The sequence below is a fragment of the Anser brachyrhynchus genome (assembly GCF_964034855.1).
Source record: "Anser brachyrhynchus genome assembly, chromosome: 3".
Lineage (NCBI taxonomy): Eukaryota > Metazoa > Chordata > Aves > Anseriformes > Anatidae > Anser > Anser brachyrhynchus.
The window spans coordinates 22,480,368-22,499,440 of record NC_137696.1 but is presented as its reverse complement, the minus strand read 5'-3'; the positions used below and the strand labels follow the sequence as shown (position 1 = coordinate 22,499,440).

The window sequence follows — 19,073 nt, the reverse complement described above, 5'->3', positions numbered from 1 at the left end:
GGGGCACAGATCTGAAGTGTCTTGCTATAGCAAGACTATTTTGGTTCTCCTCACTTGTATTGCTCAATTTGTGCAATTAAATTTAATATCTTTTTCTCTTTCCTTGCTTTCCCGTCAGGCTGTTCCATTACTTCACATGGTCTGTTACTGTTCCCTAAATTCTCCATAGCCACTATTCACAATCAAGTCATAAGAGCAGATTTGGTATCATCTCAACTGGAATGGTAAATACTTCTTGCACTCTGATAGCTTGGATTTTAGCCATGCATAATTTTTACATTAATTATGTCATTACTGTTTAATTGCTGCAATTGGCAGCATCACTTTCTCTGAGCCATCACTGTCATCATATGGCGTCATAGTAGACTCTCACTTCTGTAACAAGGCTCTCAACTGGAGGGGCAATTTATGTTGCTTCTCTTGTACGAGATGTCTACGTAGAAAATAAAATACATGATCCCTAAATGACAGGTCCTCCCATTGTCTACTCTAACATAACTATAAGCAGGAAGATAATCTTCAGAGGGTATCGAAGAACAGTGTTCAATTAACTAGCAGATAGAGAGAACCTGAGCTGTTACTTCTTCCTTGTGAGGGCACCTAAAACCCTGCAAGGCAAGTGTAAAGCGGCACCTCTCTGAAATGTTTGTTGTTTGTGTCCTCTTTGTGCAACTCAGGATAGCTACACAAAGAACAGGGAAGCTAGAATTGGGTCTCCAAACCTGCAATTTAAGGAGCTTCATAAACTGAATTCATATGTCACCATGTGTACTCAGGAGTTGTCAGTAAATCCCACCTGGAACTGATATCCAGGTCATTAAGGTCAGGAAATGAAGTCCAGGCTGGGAGTGTGTATCAGGAGGCAGACCAATGCTTACCTAATTAAAAGTGGGCTTCAGAAAGCCTGCTGACATAATAGCCTGGCTGGTCACATAATGCAGAAAATGGATCAGTTCACAGCTATTTGGATGATGTTTCTAGAAGACTAGAGTGCTTCCTGCTGTCTGGTGAAGATGTTAGATGGTGGACTAGAGATGGGGGTGTTATATGATAAGCTGCTAGCAGCGCTTTTTGAGTGTTGTACAAAGCTACCCTCATCAAACACCCTACTGCATCTGCAGTGGGGAGGCTCTCTGTGCAAATCCAGTAACAGGTGCTGGTCTCAGCTTCGTAAGACCTTTGGAGAACCCTTTGGTGATGAACTGAATGGAAGCATCTCATATGCAGGTACAAGTTTCTTTGCTTTCATCTTGCAGCAAGCCTGAGCAAAGTTCAAACTGTTATGGCTGTAGGCTGTATCTTTGCTGCTTCTGACTTTCTAAGCTACAGTTTTCAGTGTTACCTCTTCTCAGTCTTCTGCACTAAATTAAAATCCATTTTGGGTAATGTCAGAAGGATGCCAGTACAACAGGTTATTAACTCATGATGCTAGATAAATATCAAAGCCCACTCTTTCATTCTGCTGAACAAAGAGCTTGTTACTCTGAAGTTATTGCTCTTCCAGGAATCCGGCTACCCCTCAGAGACTAAATGAATTAAAACTACAATCTGACACCCAGAGACAAGCTTAGATCTTTAAGAGAAAGTCATCCTTTGTATTGTGGTGGTTGGGCTCAGGAGGCTTCTGACTGCCTGAATCCAGTCTCTCCTACTCAGCATTAAGCTATCTGTTAACAGCACCATTAGACATCATTACTGCATGACATCCATCAAGCAACAGACCATGGTATTTATTTAGCAGCAGGAGATCATTATCCAGTAACAGTATTCTTTGTGCCTTTAGACATTCTGCCTTAAATAAGGGTTAGCCATCCTGGCAAATGCCAAAGACTTGCTTTACCCTGTGTATGAACACTGATTTTGAGTAAAACAGGCAGAAATGCAACTTCCCAAACAGCTTTTAATTCCGTGATTTTGTTTTTCTGTTGTGTATGTGTAATCAGAAGGTTACATGTGTGTTTCTGGAGACTTTTTTTTTTTTTTTGCCATGGCAATTGCTCTGCTGGGAGTTTTTATTATTGTTATATTCATTTGAGTTTGCTTACATAGACAAAAATCACTCAAGCAAAATCACTGCTGATCACTCTGCAAGCAGGAATGATGTTGAAGTGACAGTTATATGGGCTCAGTTGCATGGCTATAAACCATCTCCATTGGTTGGAAAAACTACCTTGGGATGGCCTTAATATTTTCATGCTTGCTTTTAAGTGCTTAGGAAGGCAGCAATTACAGAACATGGCTTAGGGTCACTTTAAGTCACCTAATGATGAACATTTATGCCACATATAACCAGCTTTTTAAAAGGCACCGTTCTGTGCCAGTGGTTACCCGCTGTATAGATAATTGTAAAACAAACTCCATATTCCAGTTGACACCCTTTCTAATTTCATTTCACCTTCATTAGGCTATTACAATGATAAATGTTAGAAATTGTACTGAACTCTAGTGAAAACACTGCGTGACGTGCACTGACTGCAGTGTGAGTTACTTGCCCAGCAACCCAGCAGAACTTAGCAAAGCCATGAAAAAACAAGAGGAATAACAAAAGCCAGCAAAATAGACCTTGAAGGATTAGAGTGTATATATAAGTGAAGTCTGTACCTGGCATCAAACTGCTCTGCTGACTGGGGCTGATCCACCAGCAGTGAGTGGCAGGTTCTTTTTGTTTTAGTTAGATTGGTGCAGGAGAAAAAGGGAGCTGGTATGATAGATGCTTGGGAGTCAGAGCTGCCAGGTGTGCTTTGACAAGGAGCGAGGTGTTCAGAGCTGGCTCTGGTGGGTGTGCTGTGGTCCACACGTGCTCACGTGTTTTGACTCACATGTTTTTGCACATGCAGTATCCCTTGGTGCAGTTTTCCAGGTACCTGTGTATATGGACACCTTTGTTCTGTGGATATGTAGGACTAAAGCGTACACAGTCACCTCTGCTCTAGCTCGTTTGTGTCCTCTGTTGCATTAGGTAGGACATGGGTAGGTAAACAAAAAAACCACCTTCTGTCATTAGAAAGCAATATGATGATGCTGTTAGGAGCTCTCTTCTGGATGGAGAGGGGAAGCCATGAGGAGAGTCCCCAGGTGCTGATGTGCCTGTGGTGGGGCTGTCCTGGGGAAAGAGCTGGTGTGTTGTGGGATGCAGCATTTTGGCTGATAAGACCTCCCTGTTGACTGTTATGCGAGAGCAGCAGGCAGGGAGTGTGGGAGCCAGGGAAGGGAGGGGACCATGTGTGGCACCTGTTGAGAAGCATCCTCTGCGTGCAAATCTGCCTGATACCGATCTTGTACTAAATTTAATTTAAAAATCCTCACAATGCTTTTTTATTGCTATATGTGCAGTTCATCTGAGAGATCAGCTTGCTAGTGCAGGAGCAGATGTTTCTTTCCCTGATGGATTCAGTAAACACAGAAGATGGAATGATAGAGATTTTGTGTGTGTATGTTAAATAAATGTGATAGCTTCTACAAACTCTTTCCTGGTTTCTGTTGGGCAACTGCTATTAGTGCTAAGAGCGTGTCCTGAACTGGGCTCAGGCTTACACAGCTGATCAGGGCTGTGTCTTAGGAGACAAACAACCAGGGTTTCCTAAAAGTACAAATCATTCATTTCCTAGAGAAGGACAGGCAAAGTAATCTCTTCTTATTGTTTCTTATCTTCTTGCAGACAGATTGCAGGTTTCTTAACTGTATTTGCTGTTTGAAATTATTTGCTGAATACAACCACTAGTCATTTCTGACTTATGGTTTTTGCAGCCCATGGGCAGCTCCAAGGAAGGTATTTGAGATTCAAAATCCTAGCTGTGCTGATGTGTTGATTAGCTGGTCTGAATGCATTAAGCTATTTGATTTGATTCTATTTTCTGAGTAAAATGAGTATGACCTTTAAAAGTTTTGTACTACTAAAAATAGTAAATCATTAAAATCCTTAGTATTTGGCCTGTACCTTAAGAATATAATCCAGTGTTAGGAAGAAACAGCTGTGGGCTATGTATTGTCAAATGATAACAATGGACTTGCCTCCAGCTTCTTTTGATACGGGAAGCTTTTTAATTTGTGCATTGCCTTTCTATATACGAATATGTTGCAGAAGCTCCCTATGCAGAGTCATTGGCATCTGTCACGTTTGTCCACTTTTCCCAGAAAAAGCAATCAGGTGGAGTGGGATGACTTGTTTTGTTATCGATGCTGTCTCCAATAAGTACTATTCTTACTGAAGTTTTCTGCATCTGGTCGGCAGACCAACAGCCTGGACACAGCGCTCGATGGGACACAATCTGTCAATGTGGGAAATTCCTGTTTTTCATCAGAGTGGTAGAAATTCATGATTACACAATGCTGAATCTATTTTCTGTGCCTAAAGGTTTGCTCAGAATGCTATTTCTGAATATATTCTCACCAGTAAAATTGTTTAGAAACAGATTTGTAGAAAAGTAACAAGAAAGTAGCATGAACCCAGAAAAGTCTTTGAAAAAGAGGAAGATAATTCCTCAAAAAACCAATGGGGACTACAAACCACTTCAACTGCATGCCAGCCTAGTGGTCGGACTTTCAAACTAGGATATCCCCAGCCTTTGCTGAACTATCCTACTACAAGGAAGATGGTGAGTTGCTTGACGGTCTGCAGAGAAGAGCAATGAAGCTGGAGAAGGGACTAGGAAACAAGGCTTAAAAGGAGCAGCTGAAGGAATTGGGGTTGCTTAATCTGCAGAAGAGGAGGTTGAAGGGAGACCTCATTGCTCTCAACAACTACCTGAAAGGAGGTTGTGGTGAGGAGGCTTTTGGTCTCTTTTCTCAGTTGGCAAGTGATAGGACATGAGGACATGGCCTCAAATTATGCCAGGAAGGTTCAGATTAGATATTAGAAAGAATTTCCTCATGGAGAGGATGGTGAAACATTGGAATGGTTGCTCAGGGAAGTGGTGGAGTCCTGATGCCTGGAGGTATTGAAGAGGTGCACAGACATGGTACTAATGAACGTGGTTTGGTGATGAGATCTGGTAGGTCAGGTGAATGATTGGACTCGATGGTTGGAATTTTCCAGCCTAAATGATTCTGTGATTCTATGACTTTGCACAGCTACAAGTGTGAGGGCAGGGATTAGTGAGGTGTCAGGGGGCCAGAGAGGAGTGGTGTAAGTGTTAAAGCAGTGTCAGGCTGGCAGGAAGACACCTTATGTTGGTCTTATTGATGTAATTGGAGAATAAAGCAAATAGAGAAACTTTCAGGTGTTCATGCCTTTCTTGAGCTCTGAAACTGAAATTGTCCTACCCGAAAAGGTCCTTTTTCCTTCTTAGTGAAGAAACGTTATTTACATTTTAGATGATCACTTGCAGATGCCTGTACTCTGTCAGCCTGGATCAAGATGCCTTTTTTGAGGGGAGAAAAAAGGTTTGTGGTATGGGCACAACTGTGCTGTGCTACTCTTCATTAGCACCAAGCTCATGCCATTGGTGTCTCCTCTTGTTTTTAATAACCAAGATAAAGCTTTGGTGTCTATGGCTTGCTCGTGGTTTGGCTGCCTTACCCCCCAAATATGTGCTCTGAGATTCATTAGAATTGCTGAATTGTTCCATCACATCGGTGGCCTTTGGGTTAGATCCTGAGGAGAGGGGGCAGTTCTGCATGGTTTTATTTGGAAATTCAGGCATTGCACTGCTCTCTGATTAGAGAAACAAAACTTTCTGATGTTTGAGGCAGACTCTTGAGATATTGACTGGAATTCATTTTCCAGCTAAATGGTTTCCAGTTCTGCTTTAGATTCTCTCTGTGAGTGTTTCCTCTGGTAAAATTCTCTTTCTGTAGTTTTGAGGGGCACAAACACAAGGGCTGTGTGACAGCTCAAACTGTGACACAAGCACACAGCTCAAACTGTGACAATTTGTGGGGAACGGCCCTGGCCATCCCAGTCACCAACTTCATCTTTGTCTGCTTTGAGCAGTGACAAGTTGTTGCTCTCTGCTTGTCACTTATTGCTCACTGGTGAATGAGATTACACAGTCTTAACTCACCTCTGAACCACCACCTGTGGCAAAAAGGGCAAAGGGTGCATACTTGAGGGAAAAAATAAATAAAAAAAATGAATATATATCTGCATTGTAGCTCTGGGGCGTGTTTTGCAGGTCTGATAACACAGCAAGTACACAAAGTCATAGAAATCTGCATAAAACATTCTTTTGTGATAATCACTTGGCTTTTCTACTCATTACTACACTCATTAATGAAATGCCCAGAGATTTATTAACTGATTTATTAACTGAACTGGCAGTTCAAAGATTTACTGTTCTGCAGTTTCCTTGTGTTTTGTATATACTTGATGGTTAAAACACAGGAAGTGTTCTTAGTCATTCATCACTCTGACATGGAGTAATTGTTTGTTATTACTGTTTGGATTACCTAGATTTGGATTATTACTGTTTTAGAGTACCTAGAAGCTCTAGTCAGGAATCAAAGTGTTATTGTATGGGGCACTGGATACATAATAAATAGCAACCTGCAGCCCCAAATAAACTGCAAGACGGGCTGCCTATACTATATCAGTTTTAGTTTGTATCTCCCAGCAATGCAGTCTCTTCTTTCTCTGTGAAAGTCTGGTTATTCAGCATGAAACCCACCTTTGTAACTTCCTTGTATGATACTGCAATGCTTTCTTTAGCCCATTGATAACAGGAACATTCGTAGTGCTTTGGCAGGAGTATACGCAGGGAGCAGAGAAGAAGGTAATTCTTTGTGCCAGGAATCCAGTCCATCACACCCCACAATATTTTATCTTCAGTACCATTCTCTGTCACTCACTAGGACATATATTGGGTCACACACACTGTAGTTTGATTCTCCAGCTAATGGCTGAGAACAGGTTGCCCAGAGAAGCTGTGGATGCCCCATCCCTGGAGTTGTTTAAGGCCAGGTTGGATGGGGCTTTAAGCAACCTGATCTAGTGGGAGGTGTCCCTGCCCATGGCAGGGGGGTTGGAACTACATGATGTTAAAGGTTCATTCCAACCCAAACCATTCTAGGATTCTATGAACTGAGGCACTATCACGCTGTGTTCCAGGCTATTTAGGCTATTTTCAGACTTTTTGGGTGCTTCCCAGCATAGCAGTGTACCAGTTCTGTTCACCTCAATTGAGAACAACCACTTCCAAGTGTGCCACTACGCTTGCTGAGCATTGTCCCCCCCAAAAGTGGGAAACCTTCAGTCATCGCCTTGTATTTTCCACGTATTACTGGATAAAATCACTTTCACAGAAGTGATCCTTTGTTTAAAACATACAAACAAAAAACACCAAACAAAACAAAAAAAACCACTTGAGACTTTGCCCACCTCTCTACATTCTTGTTCTGTATTTTGACTCTTTCTGTGGTTTATGGCTGTATGACTGTTACCCACAGCCTCCTGTGCTTGGCCACAAAAGTTTTATAGGCTTTAGTCCTCCTCGTCGTCCTCCATGAAGAAGCAGGTGTTTAGACCTATAGTGCAGTTAAACTGGAAAAGTTAAATGTAATCTGTGATGCGTTTCCTTGATCCATGCTATAATGTAGATAACCATGGAAAAGTATTAGTTGAAATGTCAATTAGAAGTATCAGAAATTTTCACTAGGGACCATATGCTATTCTCTCTACTGATATCCTGCTCTCCCTGTATGCGCTGAGCACTATTAAACGGCTTATCTATCTGATTAAGGTATTTAATTAATACCTCAGATACAATGCCAATCCTGATTGTTCTGTGGTGTTGGAGCAGAGCCAAGAGAGCAGCTGTGCAGCTCTGAGAAGAGGCTTTCAACCTGAAAAAAAGCTCAGGGCTGGAGCTTCTCTGAAGCTGCTCATACACATAGTGTGAGCCTTCCTCCCAGCAGGGAAGGTTAAAGTAATGAGCTGGCTTGGGAACTGAAACACGCGTCCAATGCACCATAGGTGTGTGGGAACAGGTTGAAAAATAAGTGCAAACACACAAACGTTTCCTTTTCGAGGCCCTCAGCAACAAAACACAACACACACAAAACAAAAAACACAAAAAACAACTATCTGTTTTGCTGGAAGAGCCAACTTGTCTGGAGCTTTTCTTCAAGGCTTTTTTCTCCTTCTTATGAATTTCAAATAAGGAGTCAAATTCTCCTTCGTTTTGATCTGATGCAACACCACTGAGCAGGAGGGTGTTGCACAGTATAGCCTCAAGAATACGCAGAGCTGCCTCCTTTACAGTTGGTATCTTTCTTTTTTACTTACTGTTGGTCAGATGAGCAAACAGAGATACCTGGCTGCAGCGTTATCAGGATGAGAAACCATGACTGTACTCTGGCTGTAATGTTTGTTTTTTTTTTTAAGACTGCCCAACCCTGTGATGCTGGCAAGTGCTGATTGTTTGTTTTTTTTTTTTGTTTTTTTTTTTAAAAAAGGCCATGAAATGTCTCTCTTCATGGCCAAAATCAGTCTTAGAGGCCAAGAATGCTTTTTCAGACATTACCAGCAGGTTTGTGTCTTGGCATGTTCTCCATATTCTTTCAAGACAGTTCATTTTTAAGCTGCTAGGTATGTTGCAGGTATGTGTTTGGGGGTGTGTTATGGCTTCAGACAAGGTTAGTTGTGTTGGATCAAGAGAAAATGAACCCATGGTCATCAAAACCAGTTGATTGCCATTTTTCAATAACTCTTACATTTCCAAGAGTTTGCTAATGAGTGTTGGTCTGAGAAATTGATTCAGTTTCTTTTCTCTCCTTTAACTGGAGCAATATATTTGAGCAATGCCTAACACCATCGGCATGCAACATGCTTGCTGCTGCACAAGGGCTTCTTCAAGATAAGGCAAGCGTGCTGTATGTCTGACTTCGAGTCACCACATGGTCTTAATTCCACTGTGACAGTATCGGGGCTTGCCCCAGTTAGCTTCAGATCCCTCTGAAGGGGAATGAGGGACACAACAGGGAGAAGGGCAAAAGTGCACTTACCTTACTGAGCAGTTCCTAGTGAAGTGTGGTAAAGCACAAGAGCAGTGCTATGACCAGGTGAAAGGGTATCCATATCGCTTGCAAGGACAATGTCATGACAGCTCTGTTTAAGACATGTTTAGGTATCACTGATGATGATAGGAAAGGCCAAGAGCGTTTTATGGGGAGTTTCAGTGTTAGCTGCTGTGGGGCCAAATCAGCCTTTCAGTTCTGTGGAGGTTCAGTACATTCAGAAGGCTTTCTTATTCTGTTCTTCATTCAAGTGAAAAACAACGTCTGAAATTTCTCATGAAAGCACATTCTGAAAAATACTGTCAGGCTGAATGTAGTGAGCTATTGCAATAGCATTTAGAAACTTTCTTACGCTTCAATATGTTAAATCTTTTGGATAATACAGAGTGATTCCTGAAGTAATGATTATTTTTTTTCCATAAGCAAAAGATGAAACCATTCCAAAATCAAAATGGAGCCTGGTAGCATTATTGAAAATTTATTGTCTCTTCCTCATGGTGAAAATTCACTGCCAGTGGCTTTCATGTTTGACAGATTGACGTTTTCTGAAGGAAAAGCATTCCACTGGAAAATTTCTAACCAATTCTAGAGCTAATATGAGCATTGAAAGCAGTCTGCTTGTTCTTTATTTTCATTTATATTCTTTAAGGATCCCTACTGTACTTCCGAAGTCAATGGATTTTTGTCCTAAAAATATGGCTCCACGGAGAAGTATTATCCACACCAAATCCTGCCTCCCTCAAATGGCAGTGGTATCTGGCTGTGCAGATTTGTTATGTACAGTTAAGCAGCTACCACATTTCACTTTCAACAGCAGTTGTACTTCATTTAGGAGCAAAATGATGCATATCTTAATATGGGGAAAATACCGAACTCATGGTTAATTTGCGTTAAGGGGCAGCTTGTGTGTGAGGGCTGGGTTAAAAACAGATACAGAAGTAGATCTTTGCTGTCTGCCTGATAAGTTTTACGGTCTTAAAAGTTTGTGTTTTCAAACGGCATATCCTGCCAGAAATTGGAGTGCATAAACACAGAGCAAACTAGATTGTATATACATTTTTTCCTGCATCATAGGTAACAAAAGCAAATAAATTATAACACTTGGCCAATATAGAAAATTACAGCTGTGCAAATGAAACTAATTGATAGTGTTCTTCCATTAGTCCCATAATACAAAAGCAGTGGGACACCCAATCAAAGTGACTGCAACAAATGTGAAGGTGATTGAAAGAAGATTCCTCTTTTTTTTCCGCTAACATAAAAGGTAGCTGTGTTTGCTACCTTGGAAAAATTTCCAGCCTGTTTTTTATTTACCATGGTGTAAATTAGCAGTATCTCTGCTAAAAATGAATGTGATCTTCACAAGGGTGAAAGTAGTGGAAATAAGAAGACATGCATCTGAAACGTTGCAGAAGGCAGCAGTCAATACTTCAGCACATAAGCCCGGTAGGTGGTGTGAGGAGAGTTGCTTTTCATGCCAAAGCTTCCAGGATTACTTGGGCAAAGTTATGCTGTTCTTTTTCCCCTTGGAAAGATGACAAAACCCGGACTGCTTCAGGGTGGCTGCTGGCTATGCAGAACAGCAGCCTGCCCTCAGCACAGCTGGGCGACATGGTAGAAGTTAAACATATTTGGTGTGAAATCTCTTTGAGAAGAAGGTCACATTTTATGTAGTTTATTTTTATTCTAGGGTGGAAAGGAATAACAACCCATTAAATACATGAAATCGCGTTGTGCCAGCTGAGATCTTGCAAGCTGTGCTAACTTCACAGAAAGCACGTGTTGAACAGCACGTCTTGGTACTTGCCCTTTGGTGCTAGTGCACCTTAGACCGGAGGAGACAGTGCAGACCCCTCCTAAGCATAAAGGGCATTCTTTAATTGTGTGTTTAGCAGCCCTGGGGAAGTAACTGGCTGTGTAGAAGCGGTTTTGAGTTTCCAGTGACCCCTCAACAACTTTTGCTTCTGAATAGACTGAGCTGCACAGCCACCCTCCATTGGATTACTATCCCTGCTCTGTAAAAACAGACCTGAAGTCAGGACAGTGTTGCCCCTGCCAAAATCTCACAGGGTAACACAAGCGAAAAACAGCCCTGCTCTCCCAAAGCCTTGTGCTTTGTTAAATTCTCATATTTTCCTGCAGGCTTCCACAAACACCTAGGAGAGCATATAATCCAAAGGCTCATCGTTATACATAAAATCCCAGTGCTTTCTATGTTTCCTTCTCTGGAACCACTGTGAAAATGGACACATGACATAGCCGTTTGCAGGAAAGCTGACAAGCTCAAAGTGGTGCCATGCTGCAGTAACTGAAAACCCCTGCCAGGCTGGTGATGGTGCTTTCTAATCAACTCTGCAATGAGTATTTCTTAAATCATGTTAATCCACCATTTAAGCAGAGGCATCAGTTCCAGACAGTAAATCACCATACCTGGAGGGGAACATACCTGTCATTTCCCCGGAGAGGAGGCAATTAACAGCACGCTTGCTGAGAGATGAGCTAGCAACACTAGCATTCGGGAAAATCTTTGCTCCCTGCTTCTGGTGCAATCAGCTTTTATTTATGTAACCGTTGTGGAAAGCAGCTCTCAGAGGAAAACTGCACCAGTTTTACTCTCTGGAGTGGGTTTTACTCTAATTTACCCAGAAAATTTACACAGATTGGTGGGCTGCTGCTGGACTTGCTGTGCTTTCAGGGTCCCCCTGATATTGAGCAGCCCCAAACTGGACATATTACTGCACGTACGGTCACAAAAGCACTATGCAGGGGGGAAAGATCCCCTCCCTTGACCCATGGGCTATGCTCCAGCTCTTGCAGCCCAGGATGCTCTTGGCTTTCTTTGTTGCAAGGGCCCATTGCTAGTTTGCATTCAACTTGCTGTCCACCAGGACGCCGAAGTCCTTTTCTTCGAAAATGTTTATGGGATGTAGGAATAGGTATGGGATTGCTGCCAGGCGATGTGTTCCAGAGAATATGCTGCACACCATTCCGCTGGATTTTGGGCCTCTTTAGGCTATCTCAGTTTGGCTTCCCCAAAATGAAAAAGATTCCCCCTTCCCATATCATTGCTAGGTATTCTTTAACTTGGCAAAATAGAGGACAGTACCCTAGACGTTCTAATTATATACATAACCCTTACTTCCTCAGGTGGTCATGGAGGAAATAAATCAAGCTACCTAAGTGAGTAAACTGACATGATATTTGAAGAAGAGCCCAGTGTAAATGCTGATGGATATTGACTTAAAAGCATATGCTTCTTTTACTACTGCAGAAAGAATGACGCAGCTCTGACAGCATGTCTGTGAGTGCTGCCAGCCTGTGCCCAATAACATTTCTGCATTTCCTGGTGTAAGGGGGACAGCAGGTAGTGTGAAAGTGTGGGAGGTGCAAACAAATCCTGTTTTTCCTTAAGAACGACGGTGTCTGAAACCACAATAAGCCAGGGGAGACTTAACTGTCCAGCTAGGTATAGAATTCATTCTGCATGGCTAATAGAAGTGTGTGTGTATACACACATACTGTGGTGTAATACTATTACACCCAAGTCCTATTGTTTGGTTTTGACTTTGAACTTGAATTCAACCTGGTTATGTTTGCTAAAGGCAGGGTGAAGCTTGCCCTATAAAGGATCACACAGATAATACCAGCGTATCTGTAGCTCTCTTGGATTTGGCTGGAGAGTTCTACCGGAGGCATTGCAGGTAAAACATCACTTTGCTGTTTTACTTATTACACGATAAAGCAGACAAAATACAAGGAATAGTGCTGGAAAAGCACCACAGAAACACTGAGAGGGATTTGTCTTGGGGAGACAGAATAGATCAGTCCCCATCCTTAACGTTACATGTAGGGAAAGAAAAGATGAGTTTGCTGTCCTACAAAGAGCCTGAAATTAAACTGGTAAGTTGTTGGAAGAAGTTGGATCTGGTGAGAGTGGAGATCTGAAGAGGACGGGGACTCTGTAATTTCTGTATGCTGCTGTTAAATGAGGAAGAAACAAGTTAACGGGGAGTGTCCTATGCTATGTATGCAGAAAAATGACTTAATAAATAGTCAGAAAGGAATACTTTATAGACTAGTTGGAGCAGAAGGTCATATCAGGTGCCACTGGGAAACCAATCTGTAGAAGGTTTGCCTGTCTTTGGTCTTGATTTTTTTTGGAATGCCCAAGGCTTTTGAACACTTCATGTACAAGGACCCACTATCCATCTGCCAGAGGGTTTGGGACATCCAAGTTCAGGTCCCTGCTCTGTCTCTGCTGTTTGCTGTCACTGAGGGCAACCTGCTGAGAAACAGCATGCTCTCATTTGTTTCTTCTCTGAGTGTAGTGGGAACTAATAAGTTCACTCTTTCCTTCATTATAAGACCATTCTGGAGCTGACTCCCCAAAGTTTTTACAATGCTCCAAATACATGAATGACAGGGTCTTAAAGGTAAAGAGCTTGTATTACTGTAGCATATATTGAATATTGTGTGTGAGGATAAATATACATTGATATTTTAGAGTGTTTGAGAGGGAATGGGGAAGAAGGGCTGTTGGCCTTTTGTTTTTTCTGGTATTCTTCATAGAGTTTGATGCAAATTCTTCAGTCTTCCTGAAGTATGAAACCCAGCTGAACCAGCATGTATCAGAAATGTTTTGAAAAAAATGGGAGAGGGGAAGGTAGATAGTTCAGCTGTGAAGTAGACACATGTTTCTAATTGCTTATTTACACTTCCTACATGGTGAAAAAAGTCAGAAACCTTTGAAGGAAATGATGTCTGTACTCTGACATAAAGCTTTTTGCAAAATGTAATTAGCTGTCAGGAGCATTTGCCACCACTGAGTACCTGATTATAGCAGTGGCTTGACATCTTTTGTAACTGAGTGCTGGAGAGAGATGATACATACCCTTTGCCAGTGGCTTTTAAGTTGTTTAATGCAGAAAATAGTGGGTGCTTGGGGTTTCCAGGTTAGTTTCTGCAGGGGTCACTAACCTTTCTGCTGTCATATCCTCAGAGACTCCCTCTTCCTCCCTATTCCTTCTAGTTGTCACAACCCATGTCTTTTCCTCCTTCCCTCTGTGGTTTTTCCACTTCCCTCCCTCATCCTTTCATTCATTCACTACTCTTGGGCAAGTAACAAGAAGGATCTCTGCTGAGAAGGAAGGGAGGCACCAAAAAAGAACAGTGGAAGCCAAGCTGGGTGCGATTCATTTCTCCATTCAGATAAGGAGGTTTTAAGTTTTGGAGGAGATCCCAGGACAAAGTAAATGTATGTGTAACCCCTTCTGAACAGTTTCCTTCTTAGTTGAGAGTCAGTCTCTATCTTTTTTTCCACTGTTTTACAATATGCCTGAATGAGTTTTTCTGACTGTTTGAAATTCCTCCCTCTTTCCACGTGTCTCATGGCAGGGAGCAGCCCAAGGGCTGTGCATCTGAGACCCATTGCGTTACTTTTTCCCCTTTCTCCTTCAGAGTTCAGCATCTGTAAGATGTTCCCCACTCAGACAGGCAATATTCTGCTTTAAAAACTTTCGTGCTCTTCTCCATTGCTCTTGCACCAATGAAAGCCAAGTGGAAGCGATCTGTGGCCAGGGCTCAGAGCTCCAAAAGAAGCGGCTGGCAGAGCGTAGGGAACATGGAGCTAGCTGGGTGTGGGTGACCCTAGGGGCTGTTACACAGCACGGTCAAGAGATACAGCTCACGTTATCTGTACACATGTGTACTCAGAGACAAAGCTGACGAAGTTACGCATGGAAGGAAAATGTAGTTAAGTGTATTATTTTCTTCAGTCTGGTTGCTAAATTATTCTGGATGTGTTAAACAATGTAATTAAGCACACACACATGCACGAGCACACTAAAAGCTCTTCTTGTCTGTCAGAAGAGAGGGAATACATGTCAGCCCCAGCCTTCAAGCTCTGTTAGGTTTAATTTGAGTTTTGGAATTAGCAATCAGTTTTGCTGGAACACTGCTGCAAGAAATATATTTTAGCATACGTGGAGCCTGAGCGTAGTTTCAAATGAATATTTGTTAAGAAGAAGCCATCCTTTTGTTGTGTTATGGTACATTACATGAGATTTATTTCCAATGTGGAAAAAAAAAAATGCAAGCCTGAGGGGAACGTGCTCTCATCTTGTTGGTGGAGTGTGATTTCTGAATTCCATCTGATTTTTTTGGTGGGGCTTTTAATTAAGACAAAGAAATGCAAAAAAAATCCTTATTTTTCTAGGCTGTTGTTAAAATGCCAGAAGGCCAAGTGACTTGAAGGGCCAAGGAGGGTGATAACACTATGCATGTAGCAAGGGGCCTGTATCATGCCTTCATTGGGGCTGCTCTGTGTTCACAACAGAAATCTGAGGCTTAGCTCTTACTGTAGCCTTCTGTTCTCTTTTAACCGGACCAGCAACATATCAGATCCACGGATATGTTTCTTTGGTAGGAAAGAGCCCTTTTATATATATATATATATATATATATTTTACTAGATAAAAAAATAAAAAACAATGGCATGCAGTGGCTTGAAACTGAAACCAAGCAACCTCAGGCTAGCAATGTGCATGGAAAGTGAATGAAATAGGTGAGTGGTTTGCCCAGGGCATATTGTGAATTTTCCATTGCCAACTGATGAGAAGGTATGTCTTAAGTGTAAGCCAGGAGCTAGGGGCAGGGACTGCTGGATCAAGTGCAGTGGCTCCTGTCATGCAACAAGTCAGAGAAGGTGGCCACAGTGATCTTTCTCAATATTGAAAGTCTGCTAACACAGGCCTTTTAACAGGGGCTTTTCTTTACACAAGGAAAGGGACAAAAGTCTCATGAGAGTTGCTTTTTTGGTTTTGTGATGTCAGTACCCAGAGGGGAAGGGTGAATGAAGGGTGAAAACCTAGACTGTAGGCTGACCCAGAAGGTACCAGAACAATCTTGGAAGTAGTGGAAGGTACCAGAACAATCTTGGAAGTAGTGGAAATGTACAGTTGGTAGAAAACGCCAGAATTACCTAACCTGAATTGTGGCCAGGGTGGAAAAAAACTGACTAAAGCCAATCATCTTGTGATCCAAAGAGCCCCTTTGAGCTGTCCAGGACCACAGAAGACCATGACCTAGAATCTCTTCCTGAGGTGGGTCTCTTCTCAGGGCAAGACTACACGAGGCTCAATAATTATCCACTGTGTAAGCCAACGCAGAGAAAAAAGAATCATTCACCAGAGGCCTGGCTTCTTAAGATTCAATGATCTTCCACTGAATACACTGACACAGGAGGCTGAGGTATTCACCAAGAGAGGAAAAGTTCGAGTGCACAACAGAGTTCAGAAATCCCCAATACCTTGTTGTACAGAAATCCCTAATCCATTGCTGTATTGAAATCCCCAATCGCTTGCTGTACAGAAACTGCTAATACCTTGCTGTTAAGTCTTGTGTGTGAACCTTGCCATTTATGAATCTTTAACTTTTAAAGTCACTGTTTTGATTGTAGCAAACACTACTGAATTATTCTGTTAGATAGGCTAATGATTAACTGATGTTTAAGTGCTACTGAAGACAAAATTATGCAATCTAATTTGTGATTTACCGTAAAGGAATTAATAAATCTTAATTGCTGGTACATCAGATCTGTGTAAAAATTTCATCTGTGACACAGGGTGAACAGTCTTTCTGCTACTTCTCATAAACCCACAGCAGAGCTTTTAGACTGAAGGAAGCTCCCCAGGAGCTGGTGCACACGTGTGTCTCTGTACGTCTGTGTGGCTCTGGGGAGTGCACCTGAAAGCCTCTGTTCTGGTTAGACAGAGCAAATTGCTCTTTTAAAGCTCCAGTGCCGCTGCCCCTCCAAATGTGCAAGTTTTCCACCTTCCTAAGCCTCTCTCCCCAAAGCCCTCCCACCCTGCAGTCCAGGGTCTCTGTGAAAGATGCGTTGCCTCCCTGTGGAGCACGAGCCCATCTTGGATAGCAGGAGTCCTGCTGTGCTGTTTGGTAATTGTAAAGGGGACAGAGTCCCCAGTGGAGTTGCTATCTCTTTGATTCTTTCGTAGCTGTGCCAGCAGATATAATAGCAAGTGTGGCTGGTCTGGAGAGTCACTGTATATGTGAAATGGTCACTCTTCCCAAATGAAATGTATCTTAAATATGCACATTTAACAAGGCAGGATCTAAACATGCTTCAGACTGGATTATCAATGGATGCCATGCAATGACTCCCCAGTTTAAAGAGGAACCTGCAGTTAGATCAGTTCAATGTACACTATAGGTCACAGGTTTAAACGCAACAGGTCACTCCTAGTGACCTATCGACTCCAAAAACCCCAGACCTTGGAGCACAACCCTGTGAGTGTGTAGTGCAGGTGGGATTAGGGTCTGGGTGTTGCAGCTCAGTCCCGTCTCAGCACTGTAGCTTTAGGGAGTCTGGTGAAGTATTTGTGGAAGCTGGTAGAAAGCCATCCCACCAATCTGTCTGGGGTGTTCAGTACAGATCCCGAGGAAAGGCAAGTGTCTGCCTTATTTAGGTCTCTCACAAGGAGTGACCATGAAGCACTCACTTGCTGAAATGAAATAAAGTAAATAACTCAAAAGATGCCCTGGGCCTAGACATGATCCATGGCCAGAGGAGTCCTGGGCACTTCTGCCCGGACTCCCTGCTCACACCGCCTCCCTGAAGGAGTCTGAAGCTCCTGCTCCATCCTGCAGCTTGTGCTCAAGTTGCAGATACACCTCATCACTAACACAGCATCTCAGTAACAGCTTTGTCCTCTCTGTCCCCGGGGAAGACTCAGAATCGAATCTGTAGTGTTGACAGAACTGATTTAAGATAAACCAGTCGGGATTTAACTACTCCTCTTTCCCCAGGCATTTCCAGCTAATAAGGATTTTGTCACTGTGACTGCCCTCAGCTTTGTGTGCTCCACCATCCTCCTGGGGGAGGGTTTGCTTTCTCACATGCTCCCCACTTCGGACTGGGCAATTAATGGTCATCTGTGTCTCTCCTCCTTTGCAGGAAGGGTCCACAATGCTCAATCCCAGCTCTGCTCTGAGGTTGGAGGAAGGCTGGCAAGCAGCTGGGACAACAGGAAGCCTCCAGAACCTGAAAAAATTTAATAATCAGGACTTCGGCCACCTCCGAGCCTTGTGTCTGAGCCAAGGCCGGCTGTTTGAGGACGACACCTTCCCTGCTCACATCAGCTCCATCGGTGCCAGCCTGCTCCCAGAGGACCAGCTGCAGCAAATAGAGTGGAGGAGGCCAACTGTGAGTTATGCTAGCCAGGGTGTTTCACAGCACTGCTGCTGAACGGGAGTGCTGATGGCCAGTGGGTAGAAGCCTTCACGTTGAGGGGAAGAGGTCTGTGCTAAGCAGGGAAGCACTGGAAGCACAACACTAAAAGAAAGGAACCTTGGTGTGGGACGTGTGGAGGGAAGATAACCTCTCTACAGCATCTTCTTCTGCATGTCCAGTGTGAATTGCCCTTTGCAGGTCAGGGCAGCAAGCAGAAGGACACTGTAAAACACCTGAACAAGCACGGAGGTTTGCAGGCAGCCCATAGAACGGATCATAAGTTCTGTTCATGCCCAGAGCACGTGGGTGGGAGCAGAGCAACTCTTTTCCTGAGGCTCTTCAATCATCTCCAAGTCCTGGGGTTCACCAGCTGCCCCTTCAATTCCTGGACTTGCCTCTCTTCTGAAAACAAGTAACTTCCTCAATTTTAATTGTTCTTAACTGAGTAGTGACCTAAATCAGTTAAGCTGAGATTTTCTTTCTTGCTCTGTTAAATGTGTGGATTCTGACATTCCACTGTTACAAGATCACATGGCTTCACCCATGGCCAAAACCTCTGCATAGGTTTTTGTTGGCTGTGATGGTACACTTCCACAGGAGGCAGCCAGCCTGTTGGTCTGTCAGATCTTGGGCCAACCAGTTCTCTAGAGTTACAGGGTCAATTTCTGGCTATGGTTCGACTCTGGATAAGGCAAGCATATATATATACATATATATATACATATATATATGCTTGCCTTATTTATATATATATATATATTCAATATTCTAACACTCTCACCTAGCCACCTTTGCATTTTCTTTCCCTCACATCTGCCTAAACTCATCCCTCAGAGGGATGTTGCTGTGAAGGGGTCTTGGACATTCACTGCCT

General features: G+C 42.9%; 1 protein-coding gene across 1 annotated transcript in view; it reads left to right on the top strand.

Annotated features, from left to right (window-relative positions):
- CAPN13 (calpain 13) overlaps nt 1-19,073 on the top strand; it is an 81,884-nt gene that overhangs the window by 10,832 nt on the left and 51,979 nt on the right. The window contains exons 3-4 of the mRNA XM_080587662.1: nt 119-12,653; nt 17,924-18,172. Of these exons, the coding sequence (XP_080443788.1) occupies nt 17,936-18,172 (237 nt within the window). The 5' untranslated portion in view covers nt 119-12,653; nt 17,924-17,935. The remainder of the gene's footprint in view (nt 1-118; nt 12,654-17,923; nt 18,173-19,073) is intronic.